At 37.3% G+C, this 17,452-nt stretch overlaps 1 protein-coding gene across 3 annotated transcripts in view; it reads left to right on the top strand.

Annotated features, from left to right (window-relative positions):
• The window catches only part of MEMO1 (mediator of cell motility 1), a 29,217-nt gene extending 26,362 nt beyond the window's left edge, over positions 1-2,855 (top strand). The window contains exons 9-10 of one of the 3 annotated variants that reach the window (XR_011557472.1): positions 2,209-2,425; positions 2,524-2,855. Coding sequence is in view for 1 of the 3 variants with exons in the window: in XM_070734082.1 (XP_070590183.1) it covers positions 2,209-2,340 (132 nt within the window). In the remaining 2 variants the exon portion in view is untranslated. Of the gene's footprint in view, positions 1-2,208 lie in introns of all 3 variants that reach the window. The other 2 variants (XR_011557473.1, XM_070734082.1) reach the window with 2 other exon arrangements.
• Positions 2,856-17,452: the final 14,597 nt, after the last annotated feature.

Below are 17,452 nucleotides of genomic sequence, written 5' to 3'. Positions count from 1 at the left end.
ATCCATCTCGGAAGGATGGAAGGCTGAGTCAACCTTGAGCCGGTGATGAGATTTGAACCGCTGACCTACAGATCTACAGTCAGCTTCAGTGGCCTGCAGTACAGCACTCTAACTGTTGCACCACCCCGGCTCTTCTGACTTATTGATGGCCATTTTAAATAATTACTGGGGTTTTTTTATCCCACCTAGAGATGTTTCAGTAATTGAGACAGCTAATAAATTGATTAAGTAATAAAATAATTTAGAGAGTTGAGGAAGGAGAATCTACAAGATAGAACTGATAGAGATTCTGAATTTTTAAAATGTCCCTTTCATTAGTGTAAAAGTTCCACCAATTATTTTTTTCGATTGTAATTTCATGTAGCCGTGGGATGGAAGAGCCTATCCCTTAGGGTACTTGCAAGAAAAAGTTCATAGAGCCAATATAATTGCACTCTTCCTGTCTGCCAGTGCATGGAGGAGTTAGGATTATAACTTTACCGTGATAAGTTGATTATTAATCCAAAAATGACCACAATCTCTGTGAAAATGGGATGAAGCTTTTCCTTTGCCATCTTTATATATATATTCTTGGATGGATGGTGGGTGGTATGTGTGTGTGCGCTGAATTTTCTGCCTAGATCAAACAAAATACAGTGATACCTCATCTTATAAACGCCTCGTCATACAAACTTTTCGAGATACAAACCCGGTGTTTAAGATTTTTTTGCCTCTTCTTACAAACTATTTTCACCTTACAAACCCACCGCTGCCGCTGGGATGCCCCGCCTCCGGACTTCTATTGCCAGCGAAGCACCCATTTTTGCGCTGCTGGGATTCCCCTGAGGCTCCCCTCTATGGGAAACCCCACCTCCAGACTTCCGTGTTTTTGTGATGCTGCAGGGGAATCCCAGCAGCACAAAAACGGGCGCTTCTCTGGCAACGGAAGTCCGGAGGTAGGCTTTCTCAGCGAGGGGAGTCTCAGTGAATTCGCAGCATCGCAAAAACACAGAGGTCCAGAGGTGGGGTTTCGAAGAGCTCATTTTTGTGATGCTGGGATTCCCCTGCAGCATTGCAAAAACACAGAAGTCCGGAGGTGGGGTTTCCCATGGAGGGGAGCTTCAGGGGAATCCCAGCAGCAGAAAAACGGGCACTTCAGCTGGCAAAAGGAGTGAATTTTGGGCTTGCGCGCATTAATCGCTTTTCCATTGATTCCTATGGGAAACACTGTTTCATCTTACAAACTTTTCACCTTAAGAACCTCATCCCAGAACCAATTAAGTTTGTAAGACAAGGTATCACTGTACAGGCATTCAGAAAAAAAAACCTTTGTGTTCAGTTCCTCAGAACTCGGGAAGATTTACAGTTAATAGAACCATGGGACTATGTGCCTCACTATATGAGTCAGGAGTAAACAACATAGTGCATTCTCAAACACATCCTTCGTTCTCCCACTTGACTTTTGAAAAATATTATTTGAATAAAAACAATTACAACGGAAGATGGCGTGTTGCAAAGTGAGCATAATTAGGTTAGGTCCCACAGAGTTGGCCTCCTCCGGGTCCCGTCAACTAAACAATGTCGGCTCCCTCCAGAGATTAGAACTGCCCTCATCCTCCTTGCTTTTCGTAAACTCCTTAAAACCCATCTCTGTCGTCAAGCATGGGGGAACTGAAACATCTCCCCCTGACTATGTAGGGTTTTTTTGTGTATGATATGACTGTATGTATGTTTTTTATATATTGGGGTTTCTTGTTTTTTAGACTTTTTTAAATGTATTATTGTTATTTTAGATTCTAACTATTAGATTTGTCATTGTATATTGTTTTTATCATTGCTGTGAGCTGCCCCGATTCTACGGAGAGGGGCGGCATACAAATCTAATAAATAATAATAATAATAATAATAATAATAATAATAATAATAATAATAATAAAATAATAATCTTTAGTAGCAGGATTGCCTTTGGGCCCCATTAAGGTCCAATTGAGATTAAATTCTGAGAGTTAATTTGCCTTCTGACAATCAGTAGGGTTTTTAGTGTTCTGAAGTAAATTTGGGCATCCATCTGCCTCAAGTTTTCCACATGAATTGTTATTTCACCAACTATGCGAAAAGTTGTTCAAAGTTCTTGATTAAAAAAAAAAGGATATTCCTTATGAATGTGTAAAAAGTGTCACGAATGATCTGAGTAGTCATTTTATAAAGCTTTCTTTTTATTCCATCTAGGCTATCACAGAGCTCCAGAAGAATGGAATGAACATGAGTTTTTCATTTTTGAATTATGCTCAGTCAAGCCAGTGTCGAAACTGGCAAGATAGCTCAGTGAGTTATGCAGCAGGAGCATTAATGGTCCACTGAAACTCTTGACTACTCAGGGATGACACCTGCACACTCAATGGGGTCCCAGCCTTGCCCTTACAAAGATGCAGTTCCTGATCTTTGGGTATACTGAAACCTCAAACTAATAGAACTCTTCTTTTTTTCTAGTAGGTGTAGTCCTTCCTTAGTTACAACTCATTTTAAAAATGCTTTCTTGTTTAGGACAAGGGAGGAAGGCTGGTGTCAAAATGTTGTGACTTCTAAAAACCAGTGGCTATAAAGGTATGGTGACAGACGGTCCTTGCAAAATACAACATGTAAAGCATTTTCCACATCCCAGATTTGCACTCTGCAGACCTGTGCACATACTCTGCTTTCAGAATAGTTTTGCAAGTTTAAACAGAAAAGGATGGAAGCTTTTTAATAAAAAATGCATTTATAAAAGATCCTGTATTAGAATATAATAAAACTCCAGTATAGTCAATTACTACCCATGTTGTACAACAAATATCTTCTATTTTAGTTGCTAATAAAGGGCTGCACAACCAAAATAACTACATGTGATTTATTGTATTTTTTGCATTAAGCTAAACAAAATTGACTGTGTCTTCATGAAGTGTGATTTGGTGCTATCCCGATATTTTTGGCTTTCAGTGGCCTTGTGGCTGAAACTAATAGGAGTTTGAGGCCAAAATATCCGGGGAATTCTCATTAGAGAGCATGAATCATGCATGGATTGACAATATCAGCTCCCCCCACCTCTCAGTTGATTCATATTACTGCAACCTTCTGAGTTTTCTGTGGCTTTTACAGATTTTAAAGCATATAACTAAGCTCTCCCATTTTAATTTAGAGAACCCATTTTTCACGTCTCCCAAAGTTCCTAACAGTTTGTTTCTAGTGACAGGATAAAAAAGTTGTATGAAAGGAAAAAACTGCCTTTAGAATAGTCTACAGAGAGGGGCGGCATACAAATCTAATAGATAGATAGATAGATAGATAGATAGATAGATAGATAGATAGATAGACAGACAGACAGACAGACAGACAGACAGACAGACAGACAGACAGACAGACAGACAGACAGACAGACAAATAAATAAATACATCACATGCGCATAAGCTGCACAAACAGGGTGGAGTACCTATTGGAGCTCTCCTTGATGCTCATTGGTGAGAAATGTAGCCTGATCTATTACAGCTGATGGAAAGACTTGCTTTGCCAACAGATATCATATTTTTTGGAGTATAAGATACACCTTTCCCCCCTGAAAGAAGCTGAAAATAGGGGTGCGTCTTATACTCTGAATGTAGCTTTTTTCGAAGCTTTTTTCAGCCCTGACGCGGTGCTAATGATCTTCCCAGCTCTTCCTGGCTTGCAGGCTTTTTTCATTGCTACTCCCTCTGAAGAAGGTTTTTTCCAACCCTAACTCTTTGCAGACTTTTTTCATTGCTACTCCCTCCAAAGGCTTTTTAAAGTCCTAAACAGGGGATAAAATAATGTGCTGAAACTGACCAGACTAATGACACTAATCAGATGAATATAGACAGATTTCTCCCCTTCCCATTTTTCTCCCCAAAAACTAAGGTGGGTCTTACACTCCGAAATATACGATAAGTGGACTATGTTATAAGCAATCCTCAAAATGTTTTTTTTCAAAATAATAAACATGTTCTGAAATTGTAAGTAGACAAATAAAAGCAAATGCGTCTTGATGTTAGTGTTGTGCGTTGTCAAGCTGGTACTTGTAAGTGTTTTATCTCAAATGTAAGATATTTTTAAAATCACAGTGGTGCCATGCCTAAAGTCTGGCAACATGGCTTAAGAGTTTCATATTACAAAAAAAAATATTAAGCTTGGCAGCAGAATTAATGGTAACTTTCTATTTAATGTAGAACATAATTATTACATTAATTGCTAGTCTGTGATCTAACCACAATTATACCTAACTCATCACCATCAAAGCAGTTCTGTGGTGATTATACAACCATATACACATATTTTATGAATTCAGGTGGAACTGTGATTTACACTGTAAGTTCTGCAGATATTTTTTATTTCATTTATGATTGGAATAATGTTATCGTGTTTTCCCCAAAATAAGACATCCCCTGATAATAAGCCCAATTGGGGTTTTGAGTGCATGGCAATAAAGCCAAGTGTTTATTTCAGGGTTCAAAAAAATATAAGACATGGTCTTATTTTGGGGGAAACATGGTAGTCCATATGGAATTCTTTAATATTACTTTGCCCAACCAGTTCTTTATCACTTTACAGAATTTTTATATCAATTAGTACTTTAAATAATCTTGAAATAGTTGGAAACATCTTGCTGATAACATTGCTTTCCACTTTTAAACAAAACAAACATACCTACAGCTTGGAGACTGGGGCAATCCTAAAACATTCAAACCCTTGAAATCATGTATGCCTTTTGCCTTCTGACATTTGTTTAATTAAAATTAATCAGAAGCTAGTAAGTTGCAAAGAACCATCTTCAATCCTAAACTGCATTTCCAGCAATATCTCTGCACCTCCAAGATAGGTGCTTAGAAAATAGGTGCTCCAAGATAGGTGCTTAGAAAATGAAACAGTAGTAGGCCTCAATTTACAACAGTTCATTTAATGACCAAGTTATAATGATGTTGAAAAAAGGGACTTATGACTATTTTTGACACTTACAACATTGCAGCATCCGTGTAGTCACCTGATCAAAATTCAGTTGCTTGGCAACTGGTTCATATTTATGACCATTGCTGTGTCCCAGCGCCCCGTGATCCCCTTTTATGACCTTCCGATAAGCAAGATCAATGGGGAAACCAGATTCATTTAACAACAATGTGATTAAATTAACAGCTGCAGTGATTCACTTAACAACTGGCAAGAAAGCTCATAAAATGAGGCAAAACAAATATTTGACTTAGCAACAAAAATTTTGGGCTCAACGTATTATTATTATTATTATTATTATTATTATTATTATTATTATTAATTAAATTTGTATGCCACCCCTCTCCGTAGACTCACAGCAGTAATAGAAAACAATGTACAATACAAATCTAATGTTAAAAAATTAAAAACCCATAATTTAAAAAACATGCACACAGCATACCATACATAAACTATATAGGCCTGGGGAGGATGTCTCAGTTCCCCCATGCTTGACAGCAGAGGTGGGTTTTAAGAAGTTTATGAAAGGCAAGGAGGGTGGGGGCAATCCTAATCTCCGGGGGGAGCTGGTTCCAGAAGGTCGAGGCCACCACAGAGAATGCTCTTCCCCTGGGTCCCGCCAGACAACATTGTTTAGTCGATGGGACCCGGAGAAGGCCAACTCTGTGGGACCTGACTGGTCGCTGGAATTCGTGCTCATTCCTTTTATTATTAATCATCTGATTTCATTTATATGTCATCATCTGATTTCATTTATATGTCCATTGAAACATCTTTGCCATGTCATTCTTGTAGCTGTCATTTATAAATCAATTTGTCCGATAAAACTTGTTTCTCTTATATAATATCTTTTAGATACAGTCTTTCCATGGAGGCAGATGTCTCTGTTGACACCATTAATATTGATTCAAGTTCACTTCTCAAAAATATCAGTATATCCAATATTAAAATATTTTTCTCTATAGTATAATTGTAAATAGAATAGAATAGAGTTATTGGACACAAAAGGAATTTGTCTTTGGTGCATATGCCCTCAGTGTACATAAACGAAAATATACATTTGTTAAGAAGCATGAGCTACAACATCTAATGATAGTCATAGGGGTCAAATAAGGAATCGGGAAACAATATTAATCAACATCTTAAGGATACAAGCAACAGTGATACAGTCATAGGTGGGAGGAGATGGGTGATAGGAATGATGAGAAAAAACTAGTAGTAATAATAGTGCAGACTTAGTAAATAGCCTGACAGTGTTGAGGGAATTATTTGTTTAGCAGAGTGATGGCGTTTGGGGGAAAAGTGTTCTTGGGTCTAGTTGTCTTGGTATGTTCTTGTTTTATGTAGTCTTCTCCCTTAATTGTAACTTCAGTGCCCAAATTTTAAAATCTTACACTTTTTAATAGAATATCAAAACAAAAACATTTTCCTACAAGAAGGATTCTTTATAATTAATTCCAATTTTCTATTTCAAATGTATTAGGACCCTTAGTCTGTTTGTAACTGTATAAATCAAAATTTTAATCATTCTTGCTGTGAGATAAGCAAGCAGGCAGGTTCTGGCCACAATTTGAGCAAAATGCCTATTCTCTGGTCTCCATAGAATTTTTATAGAATTATAGAATTTCTTTCAGATGTTAGCAAAACAAATCACAAGCCAACCACAAATTGGTGTGAGTGATTAGTATGTATGCTATTAAATTGTCTTAGTTTTAATGATGATGTTAGAAATTAGATTTTTTCCTTGACTTTTTATTATTGTTGATAATTGTAATTTTTATACTGCTGTAAGCCGCCCTGAGTCCTTCGGGATTGGGCAGCATAGAAGTAAAAATAGATAGATAGATAGATAGATAGATAGATAGATAGATAGATAGATAGATAGATAGATAGATAGTGGATAAAACAAACAAACAAACCCAGTAGCAGGCATCTAATCATCACCATTTTTAGAAAAACAGGTAGTGCTTCCTGGACTGATGAGCAGTTACATTTTCAGACAATCAGAAATTGCTGGCATTTTATAATGCTGTGGCTCTCCTTGAACTATCCTCAACCTTAAATGCAGAAGCTCCATTTGTCCCTTCTATCTCCCAATGTGCATCCTTTCCATTTCTATCTTAAGTTAGGTGAAGCAAGCTCATCTTTTTCCCACCCCCACCATGACCTGAAAAACGACACTTCCTTCCTCTTTTCTATTTTAATCATTCTTAAATTGCAATGAGAGAACATTGCTTAGTTAAGCTTGTTTCTGAAGCTGATTTTGTTGTTGCTACAGACAGAAAGAAACAGAATCAAAAGAACAATCTTCTGTATTCCTTTCATTGTTGTAGCATCAGGGCAACAATGGTACCTTAAATGGGAGGGGAGGCCTATTTTAGTGTCAAAGGAAATAGTATGGGAAGGAAGAGTGAAGGCTGGGAACATAGCAAACAAGCAATGTAGGCTGCATTGTGTAGTGGATAGATTTGGTATAGTGCTGTTGGTATAATGACCTTCAAATACAGTTAATTTCTACCATTTTGTTTCCAGAACAGATGTATCGTTGTATGCTTTATCTAAAACACATGCTATCACATACTTTGGACGATCTTCAATAAGTCAAAAACTGATATATTTTATTTTAGCCATTTCTCCATGAGATCTTTATAGGGTCTTCTCAGCCATCACTGAGACCCGTTCTCATTTCCGCTCCTCATTGCGGATAACGATACAAATCACTAGCAAAAAATTGCCCCCTGTTTAGTCCTATGTTATATTTAGGAGACGTGGTGGTGTTCAGTGGTTAGAATGCAATATTGCGGGCTAATTCAACTCACTGCTGGAACAGCTCAAGGTTGACTCAGCCTTCCATCTTTCCAAGGTTGGTAAAACGAGGACCCAGATATCTGAGGGCAATATACTGATTCTGTAAACCACTTAAAGAGAGTGCCATAAAGTACTGTGAAGCAGTATATAAGTCTTATTGCTATTTCTATTTTATATTCACGTCAGGAACAGAATGTTCATATTGTGGGAAGGTTAATCTGATGTTTCATTAGATGTAACTGGCCGGACCTGTTTTGCAGATGTGTTGGACTACAACCCCCACAATTCCCAGTCAGTAAGGTTGACAATTTAAGAAATTCTAACTCGGCATTTAGAGCGTATTGCATTGGGCAAGTCTGCTCAAGAATTCTGGATAAGTCCATAAAGCTGGTTGTGAAACGCTTCTCTATGAAGATTAGTTTCTAACAGTACATATTTGGGATGGTGGCATGCTTTTACCTATTGTGTACAATAGGGGGAGTTGTTACTTTGTGCAGGAAAAAAATGAACAAGCAAATAACAACTGAATTTTTTTGGAAAAAGTTATTTTTATTCTGATACAGACATTTTCACATATTTATCATCTCATTTCTCATTTCATTATTTTACAAAATTTTTATACATGTATTCTATATTTGTCTTTTTGCTTTGTTAATTCAAGTTTGCTTTTTTAAAATCATCCTCCCTTTCCATCTCATACAGCCCTTCTTTCTTCTTCCGTTTGTCTGCTGAGTCCCATTGGGAATGGGAGGCATAGAAGTTGAATTAATAAATAAATAAATCTCCAGGAATGATATCTTCTTTCTGATTTTGTGCACATATAATTCTATAATTCTAATTCTATAGATGCTGTTACTATATATATCATATATATCATGCCCTCATCACCTCGAGTTTCGATTACTGCAACGCTCTCTGCATGGGGCTACCTTTGAAAAGTGTTCGGAAACTTCAGATCGTGCAGAACGCAGCCGTGAGAGCCATCGTGGGGCTTCCAAGATTCGCCCACGTTTCCACAACACTCCGTGGCTTGCATTGGCTGCCGATCAGTTTCCGGTCACAATTCAAAGTGTTGGTTATGACCTTTAAAGCCCTACATGGCATTGGAACCGCCTGCTACCGCACGAATCCCAGCAACCGATAAGCTCCCACAGAGTTGGCCTTCTCTGGGTCCCGTCGACTGAACAATGTCGTTTGGCGGACCCCAGGGGAAGAGCCTTCTCTGTGGTGGCCCCGGCCCTCTGGAATCAACTCCCCCCGGAGATTAGAATTGCCCCCACCCTCCCTGTCTTTCGTAAACTACTCAAGACTCACTCATACCGCCAGGCATAGGGGAGTTGAGACACCTTTCCCCCAGGCTCTTTTTGGTATGAATGTGTTGTTTGGTTTTTTAAATAATGATAGGGTTTTATATGTTTTTTAATATTAGATTTGTTCTACTATAATATTATTGTTGTGAGCCACCCCGAGTCTTCGGAGAGGGGCGGCATACAAATCTAATTTATTATTATTATTATTATTATTAATTATTATTAAATATATATACTGTATCTTCTTTTTTGTATTTTCATGGTTTTAAGTCTGGTTTTTCTTCCACCATTTTTCCAAACATGTTTGTATCTTAGTCTAAAACTTTCTTGCTTCCATACACATCCATCCCATGTGGTAATAAGAACCTAATATTTGCTGACATTTCCAACATTTTACTGAATTATCTTTAAACATTTTTGATAATTTTTCTGGTGACATATGCCATCTATAAATCATTTTATACATATTTTCTTTATATGCTGTTACCATGGTTAGTTTGTAATTTATTTCCCATATTTGTTGCCATTTATCCAATTCTATCATATATCCAACATTCCTCATCAAAATTATTATTGTTTCTTTTACTACTTCTTCCTTTAATTCAACTTGTAACAAATAATCATATAATTTTAAAATCATTTTTCATCATTCCTTGTCAATATCTCATCTAATTCTGAAGTTCCCATCATAAATCCATCTTGTTTTTTCTTTTTCATATCTTGATTGTATTTGCAAATGTGTGAACCAGTCTGACTTAGTCAAACAAATGCATAGGTAGAGTTCTTCAGTGTTTTGGTTTGGTTAAAGGATATGGCAGAAAGATCTAGGAGACCTAAGACAGTGATTTTCAACCTTTTTTGAGCCGCGGCACATTTTTTACTTTTACAAAATCCTGGGGCACACCACCAACCAAAATGACACAAAATGACACCCTAAGACCCTCTCCTGTTTTTCCATCCCTGTCTCCTCCCCACCCTTGTGTGTGTGTGTGTGTGTATACACACTCTTGAACCATTTCCAAAAACAGGTGAGGGCTGGTTTTTTTTCTCTCTTATTCTTTGGGTGCTTTTTATCATATGCTTTAAATCAAGAGTCACTTCTCTCTCTCTCTTGTTTCTCTCTCTTTACTCTCATTCTCTGTCTCAATCATTTTCTCATTTCTCTTTTTTCCTCCCCTTTTTGCTCATTTCTCTCTCTCTCTCTCCCTTCCACTCCTTTTCTCTCTCTCTCTTGCTTTTTTCTCTTTCTTTCTCTCTCTCTTGCCTTCTTTCTCTCTCACTCTTGCTTTCTCTCTCTTTCTCTCTTTTCTTTCTCTCTCACTCTCTTGCTTTCTTTCTCTCTCTTTCTCTCTTTCTTTCTCTCTCTCTTTCTCACTCTCACTCTCTCAACAAAAAGTTACGAGACCGGAACCTGAGCTTCCTTCTTCGCGGCACACCTGACCATGTCTCGCAGCACACTAGTGTGCCACGGCACACTGGTTGAAAAACACTGACCTAAGAGATCACTAGCTGAACTTCAGCAAATAATCTGATGAGCACTTTTAAAAGATAAGACTGAAGAAGCTTCTTGGATGAAAAGTGAAACATTTTTAAAGGGAAAAAACAGGAAACTCCATCTTAGGTTAACAAGTTAGTGCACTCTTGAGCTTTATGAAGCATTTGACTCAAATCACAAAAATGTAATAATTCCATTCTACACTGCTCTGTTAAATTGCGTTTGGAATGCTACATCCAGTTGGAGCATTGCTATTTAAAAGGGACATAGAGAAGTTGAAATATGTTCAGAGGAGAGGATGCTAAAGTTTCTGGAACTGGAAACTAAGCTCTGTAAAGAATGGTTAAAGGAGTTGGCATGTTTAGCTTGAAAACTCGAAGATGGAGGAGATATAGAATAAACACTTATAGTACTGTATATTGAAAACTGACAGTTACTGTATGCTTACTTGAAACCTGTAATGGGCAAGGACAAATAGATTAAAATGGAAGAATATTCAAAAAGTATTAGGAGTGGACATTGGAAATGCCACAGAACTCTTATGATCTATCTACTAGATGCTCATATTAAGTTTCCCAATCAAATGTCCACTTCAGTTATATTTCTGATATTTTTAAATTTAAGATTAGGCAACCCTGCAAGATCTATTTTAATGGCTGTGGGAACTCACTACAAATTTTGGCAACTGCATCATAGTGCAGTTATAAAAATATGAGAGCATCATTTCCCAGGTGGAGACAACCAAGAACACAGTAGCACAGTATAAATCTAAAAATAAGCAGTTAACAACCACCGAAATCCTGAAAAATCTCTATTCCACCAATGTGAACTGTCAGGCTTATTCCCTTAGCTGGCTTAAACTTGGCTAAAACTTGTCACATCTATTACTGAACAAACTAGTGAGGAATCATTACAGCTTAACCCACTACAAGTAATTGATTGCCCTATGCTAGCTGAAGTTATAGACCCCTATTTTTTCTTATCTTTAAAATCGATGCCATTTTCTTTTGTCTTTGTGGGATATTATTATTATTATTATTATTATTATTATTATTATTATTATTATTATTTATTAGATTTGTATGCCTCCCCTCTCCAGAGACTCGGAGCGGCTTACAACAATACATAGTACAAATCTAATGGTTAAAAAAAACAGTTTAAAACCCTTATTATAAAAAACAGTCATGCATCCCAAACATCCCATACATAAAATAAAATGAAGCGGCCCGGGGGAATCAATTTCCCCATGCCTGACGGCAGAGGTGGGTTTTTAGGAGTTTGCGAAAGGCAAGGAGGGTGGGGGCAATTCTGATCTCTGGGGGGAGTTGGTTCCAGAATGCCGGGGCCGCCACAGAGAAGGCTCTTCCCATGGCCCCCGCCAGACGACATTGTTTCGTCGACGGGACCTGGAGAAGGCCAACTCTGTGGGACCTAACCGGTTGCTGGGATTCGTGTGGCAGAAGGCGGTCCAAGCTTTGTCTCATATTTTTTACCCGGAGCTGTACACAACAGTTATTGACATTTTCAGTATTACTGCCCCAGAGAACTGAAACTCCTAATGTACCCCCCCATATGAATGATGTTAATCCACGCAATTTTCATTGCAGGGGTTGCATTACTCAACTGCTTCCCCCTCAAATATTTTAAATGTGGCTACTGAACAACAAAAGTGTGAATTGAGTGTGAATGATATGGAAAAAAGATACTGGTTAAGAAAAATGCAGCAGCATCTTATCTGAAAACTGGTACACTGTGCACCCATCCTCTGTGAGATTTTGCCAATTTTTTTCCTTCTGTGCATGCACAGAAAACCAAAAAGCCAAAAAAATTGAGCTACAGATACCAGTGCAATGGTAGGAACCCACCATTGGTAAGACATCTATGCTGTATGTACTATTTTCAGTAATGCCTGAATGAGTTAATAAGATGTCAATAGACTTAACTAATTCTAAGCGCATTAGATTTAAACCCTGATAGATGCAGTGCTACATAGGATATTTCCTATTTAGTTCTATAAGGAAAGGAGCTGAAAAGACAGAATAACTAGGAAAAAGTCAACCCTCTTAATTTCAGAACACACCCCCAGGGCTTGACAATACAGTGTTCCCTCGATTTTCGCGGGAGATGCGTTCCGAGACCGTCTGCGAAAGTCGAATTTCCGCGAAGTAGAGATGCGGAAGTAAATACACTATTTTTGGCTATGAACAGTATCCCAAGCCTTTCCTTAACTCTTTAAACTTATAAATTTACAATTTCCCATTCCCTTAGCAACCATTTAGATTATTACTCACAATGTTTATTTATTAAAGTTTACTAAAAAAATGTTTTTTAAAGGCAGATGAAAGTTTGGCAATGACATATGACATCATTGGGCGGGAAAAACCATGGTATAGGGGAAAAACCCCGTAAAGTATTTTTTTAATTAATATTTTTGAAAAACCGTGGTATAGACGTTCCGCGAAGTTTGAACCTGCGAAAATCGAGGGAACACTGTATATCATACACCTAATTAAACACAAACTGACTGCCATGGCAAAGACAATTGGGGTGTCCGCCAATAAATAACAAGGTAGTGATGTCATGAATCCATGACAATACTGTGGTGACAGAGGTGGTAGAATGAGCAATACAGTAATTTTATAGAGAAAATGAATGGGGAAGGTGCATACACAAAGTAATGACTTTTTATATCCAGTTAATGTGACTGTGTACTGCTGGAACCACTGGTAAGAAGATTTGTCTGAATTAGTGACCGACTTGCTAGAGTGAGTTATATAAAAAGGACCAGACAGTAATAATACCTGTAATATTTCTTATATATCAATTGCTTTCCATTAAAGAGGCTGGCAAGTAACATGGACTAAACTCACATCTTCTGCAATTTTTATATTTGTCTGAAAGCATTCCAGTATGTTCACTTGGAACACAGGGTTGGATTAACCCACCAGTATGTTTTTTCCCTGAATTTCAAAGGATTTGGCACTTGAGACATTTTTCATTTTCAATACATTTTATTCGCACAGCAGTCAAGCTAACAACTTGTTCTGCTCCCAAAATACAGGATGTTCTTCAAATTTAGTAAATTTTAAGGAGCTGAGAATGTTGGGAGATTGATAGCCCACCCAAGTGTCTGACCAGGCTTTCAGTAATAAGGAGGAAGTCCTGTGTTTGAAAGATTTAATCTTATTTCTTTAGCTGTCTGCATGTCTCTTGTTTTATAGCACATTAGGAAAGGAAACTAGTTTTAAAATATTGCAAACCAATCCACATCTCGATGTTTAAATAAGAAACACATTCGAGCACAAGCGTAATAAACATAGCAATTATAAATCATAGTGCTGACAGCAGAAGATAGGGGGAAACAAGGAAAATACAGCCTATTTCTTTGAAATAAGAACAGCAGCAGCAGTTTGGCTTTGTAAGAGTTGCTTTTGAACGTGTTCTTAGGTTCCTATTCAGCATTTCCGAGCTTTTCCACTATCAGGTATCCTTTGGTCTCTCAACAAAATCTCTACAACAAAGTTGCTTTTAGGTCCATCTTCTTTGTGATCCAGATAGCATTCCTGATAATTTTACACTCTGAGAAATAGATGATCAAGCAAGGAGAAAATACTTAGAGAAGAAAATGGTAAGAGAACACCTGTCTACCCTAGACAAATTCAAATCACCACAACCAAATGGACCATACCCCAAAGTTCTGAAGGAACTGGCAGACGAAATCTCAGAACCATTGAACTATATCTTTCAAAGATCCTGGAGGACAGGTAACTGTCAGAGAACTGGAAAAGAGCTGATGTAGTTCCCATCTTCAAAAAAAGAGGGGGGGATTCATCCAGGAAATTACAGACCTATCAGCCTGACCTCAATACCAGGGAAGATTCTGGAAAAGAGAATCAAGCAACAATCAATGAACACTTAGAAGCAAACAAAGTAATAACCAAAAGCCAACATGGGTTTATGAAAAAAAGATCATGCCAGACTAATCTTATTGCATTCTTTGACAGAGTGACAAAATTAGTGGACCAAAGGAATGCTGTTGATTTAATTTACTTGGACTTCAGTAAGGCATTTGATAAAGTAGACCATAACCTACTACTAGATAAAGTGGAAAAATGTGGGTTAGACAGCAACACCACCAGATGGATTCAAAACTGGCTAATCAACCACACTCAACACGGAGTGCTCAATGGAACTGCATCTACATGGAGAAAAGTATGCAGTAGAGTACCTAAAGCTCTGTTTTAGGCCCGGTACTCTTCAACATCTTCATCAATGACTTGGACAAAGGGATAGATGGGTAACTCATCAAATTTGCAGATGACACCAAACTTCCAGAAATAATCAACACTCCAGAAGATAGGCTCAAAATAAAGAAGGATCTTGACGACTTGAACATTGGGCGCTGTCAAACAAAATGAAATTCAATGGTGAAAAATATAAGATTCTAAATTTAGGCAAGAAAAACAAAATGCACAGGTACAATATATGTGGTACTTTGCTCAACAGTAGTAACTGTGAGACGGATCTTGGAGTCCTAGTGGACAACCATTTAAATATAAGCCAGCAGTGTGCAGCAGGTGCCAAAAAAGCCAACATAGTTTTAGGCTGCATTAACAGAGGGATAGAATCAAGATCTGGATTATTTATGATTTGTTCTATCTTGTTGTGAGCCGCCCCGAGTCTTCGGAGAGGGGCGGCATACAAATCTAAATAATAAATAAATAAATAAATAAATAAATAAATAAATAAATAAATAAATAAATAAATAAATAAATAAAGATCACGTGAAGTGTTAATTCCATTATATAATACCTTGGTAATGCCACCCTTGGAATACTGCATTCAGTTTTGGTCATCATTATGTAAAAAGGATGTTGAGACTCTTGAAAGAGTGTAGAGGAGAGTAATGAAGATGATTAGGGATTGGAAGCTAAAATATATGAAGAACGGTTGCAAGAATTAGGAATGTCTAGTTTAATGAAAAGAAGGAGTAGGGGAGACATTATAGCAGTGTTCCAATATGTCAGGGGTTGCCACAAATAAGGGAGAGCACCTGAGGGTAAAACAAGAAGCAATGGGTAGAAACTAATCAAGGAAAGGAGCAACTTAAAACTAAGGAGAAATTTCCTGAGAGTTAGAACAATTAATCAGTGAAACAAATTGTCTCCAGAAGTTGTGAATGCTCCAACCGTGGAAGTTTTAAAGAATATGTTGGATAACTATTTGAAGTAGTGTAGGGCTTCCTGCTGAAGCAGGGGGCTGGATTAGAAGATCTCCACATTGCATTGCAACCATGTTATTCTATTCTATTCTATTCCACTCAACTCTACTCTATTCTATTCTGTTTACAACACAGTCCTTTCACCAGTTCCAAGAAGAGTCAACACCCATTTGTATCACTGACAGAACCCTAATAACACAGATAAATCTCTGGATGGCCTTAATGACTCACTATAAGAATGCAAATGGCCAACTGTTAGCCAAGGAGTATAAATCCTTCAACTCCCCAGCATCCAGTTGGAGCTGAAGAAGTGAAATGTCTTCAAAGAAAAACAAGAAAGTCCAGTTGCCTCTTGAAAAAGCACTTTTGGGGCAACTATGACCTGGATGACTGAGAATCTCCACAGACACCATAAGCAGAGTCACAGTTTCAGTTAATGGCTGCCTTGCTTAATAATTAAGTTGCTGGCCTCAACTTTAGTCACTAAAAAGACTACCTGTACTTAAGAGTCAGTTTTCTGTCTACCCGTAAGAAAACAAATAAAAACACGCCACTTTATGTTTTAGCATTATGGGTGTACCCAGTTACAGTTTTTATCTAAAGTGATAAAAATGCATATAATAAAATAAAACTTTCATGCTATGAAGATATAATTAGCTCATTAAAAAATTTAGAACAGAAAGGAATTATATAGTACCCAAATGTTATTTCCCAGCTGAGTCTGAATTTTCTGCATTAAATTTATAGTTATTAAATATCAATTGGTGAATATCAATAAAATGTGTTCAGTGACATCAGTATAGAAGATGTGCAGGGCATCTAACAAGAAAACAAACTCAACTCTCCCTATGCAAATATGTCACTATAGCTCTACCTGTGAAAAAATGCAGTCACCATGAAACAAAAATGCCTTTTAAATGGCATTGTATTTTGCCTGGACAGAGTCCCAGAAATGTATATGACTTTGAACAAGCTTGCTGTTCAGATAGTTTCAAAATGGAAGAAGACACATGTTGTTCTCTATATAAAAACAGGAAGTGCATCCCATGGTTAATGGGCAGAGTATAAAAGACAGAACAGAATAGCTCCTTAACTGCCAACAAACAGTGGGATGTATTAAAAGGCACTTGAGAATTATATTTTATGACTTAAGATTTTGTGATAATACACTTTTATTAACTCCTTCAAATGTGTACTCAACTAGCTGCAAAACCAATTACACTGCTCTATCATAGAACTAGATAGAAAACAGCAGTAAGCACAAAGTCATCGCTTTCAAATAGTACATTGCACACTGCTCAAAAAACAATAAAGGAAACACTTAAACAACACAATATAACTCCAAGTAAATCAAACTTCTATGAAATCAAACTGTCCACTTAGGAAGCAACATTGATTGACAATCAATTTCACATGCTGTTGTGCACATTCAACTTTGTACAGAAACAAAGTATTCAGCGAGAATATTTCATTCATTCAGATCTAGGATGTGTTATTGAGTGTTCCCTTTATTTTTTTGAGCAGTATACAGTATTTCAGAAAAATGGTCCAGTTCAATAACTTCCTACTATCTAATCTCAATCATCTCAATTCAATAGTTTAATTGAATGTTTCAGGGTATTTTTCTAGCATCTACTTCTGAAACT

The sequence above is a fragment of the Erythrolamprus reginae genome, chromosome 1, assembly GCF_031021105.1.
Source record: "Erythrolamprus reginae isolate rEryReg1 chromosome 1, rEryReg1.hap1, whole genome shotgun sequence".
NCBI classification, from domain to species: domain Eukaryota; kingdom Metazoa; phylum Chordata; class Lepidosauria; order Squamata; family Dipsadidae; genus Erythrolamprus; species Erythrolamprus reginae.
The sequence above is the reverse complement of the archived record's forward strand: the minus strand, read 5'-3'. Positions and strand labels throughout refer to the sequence as shown.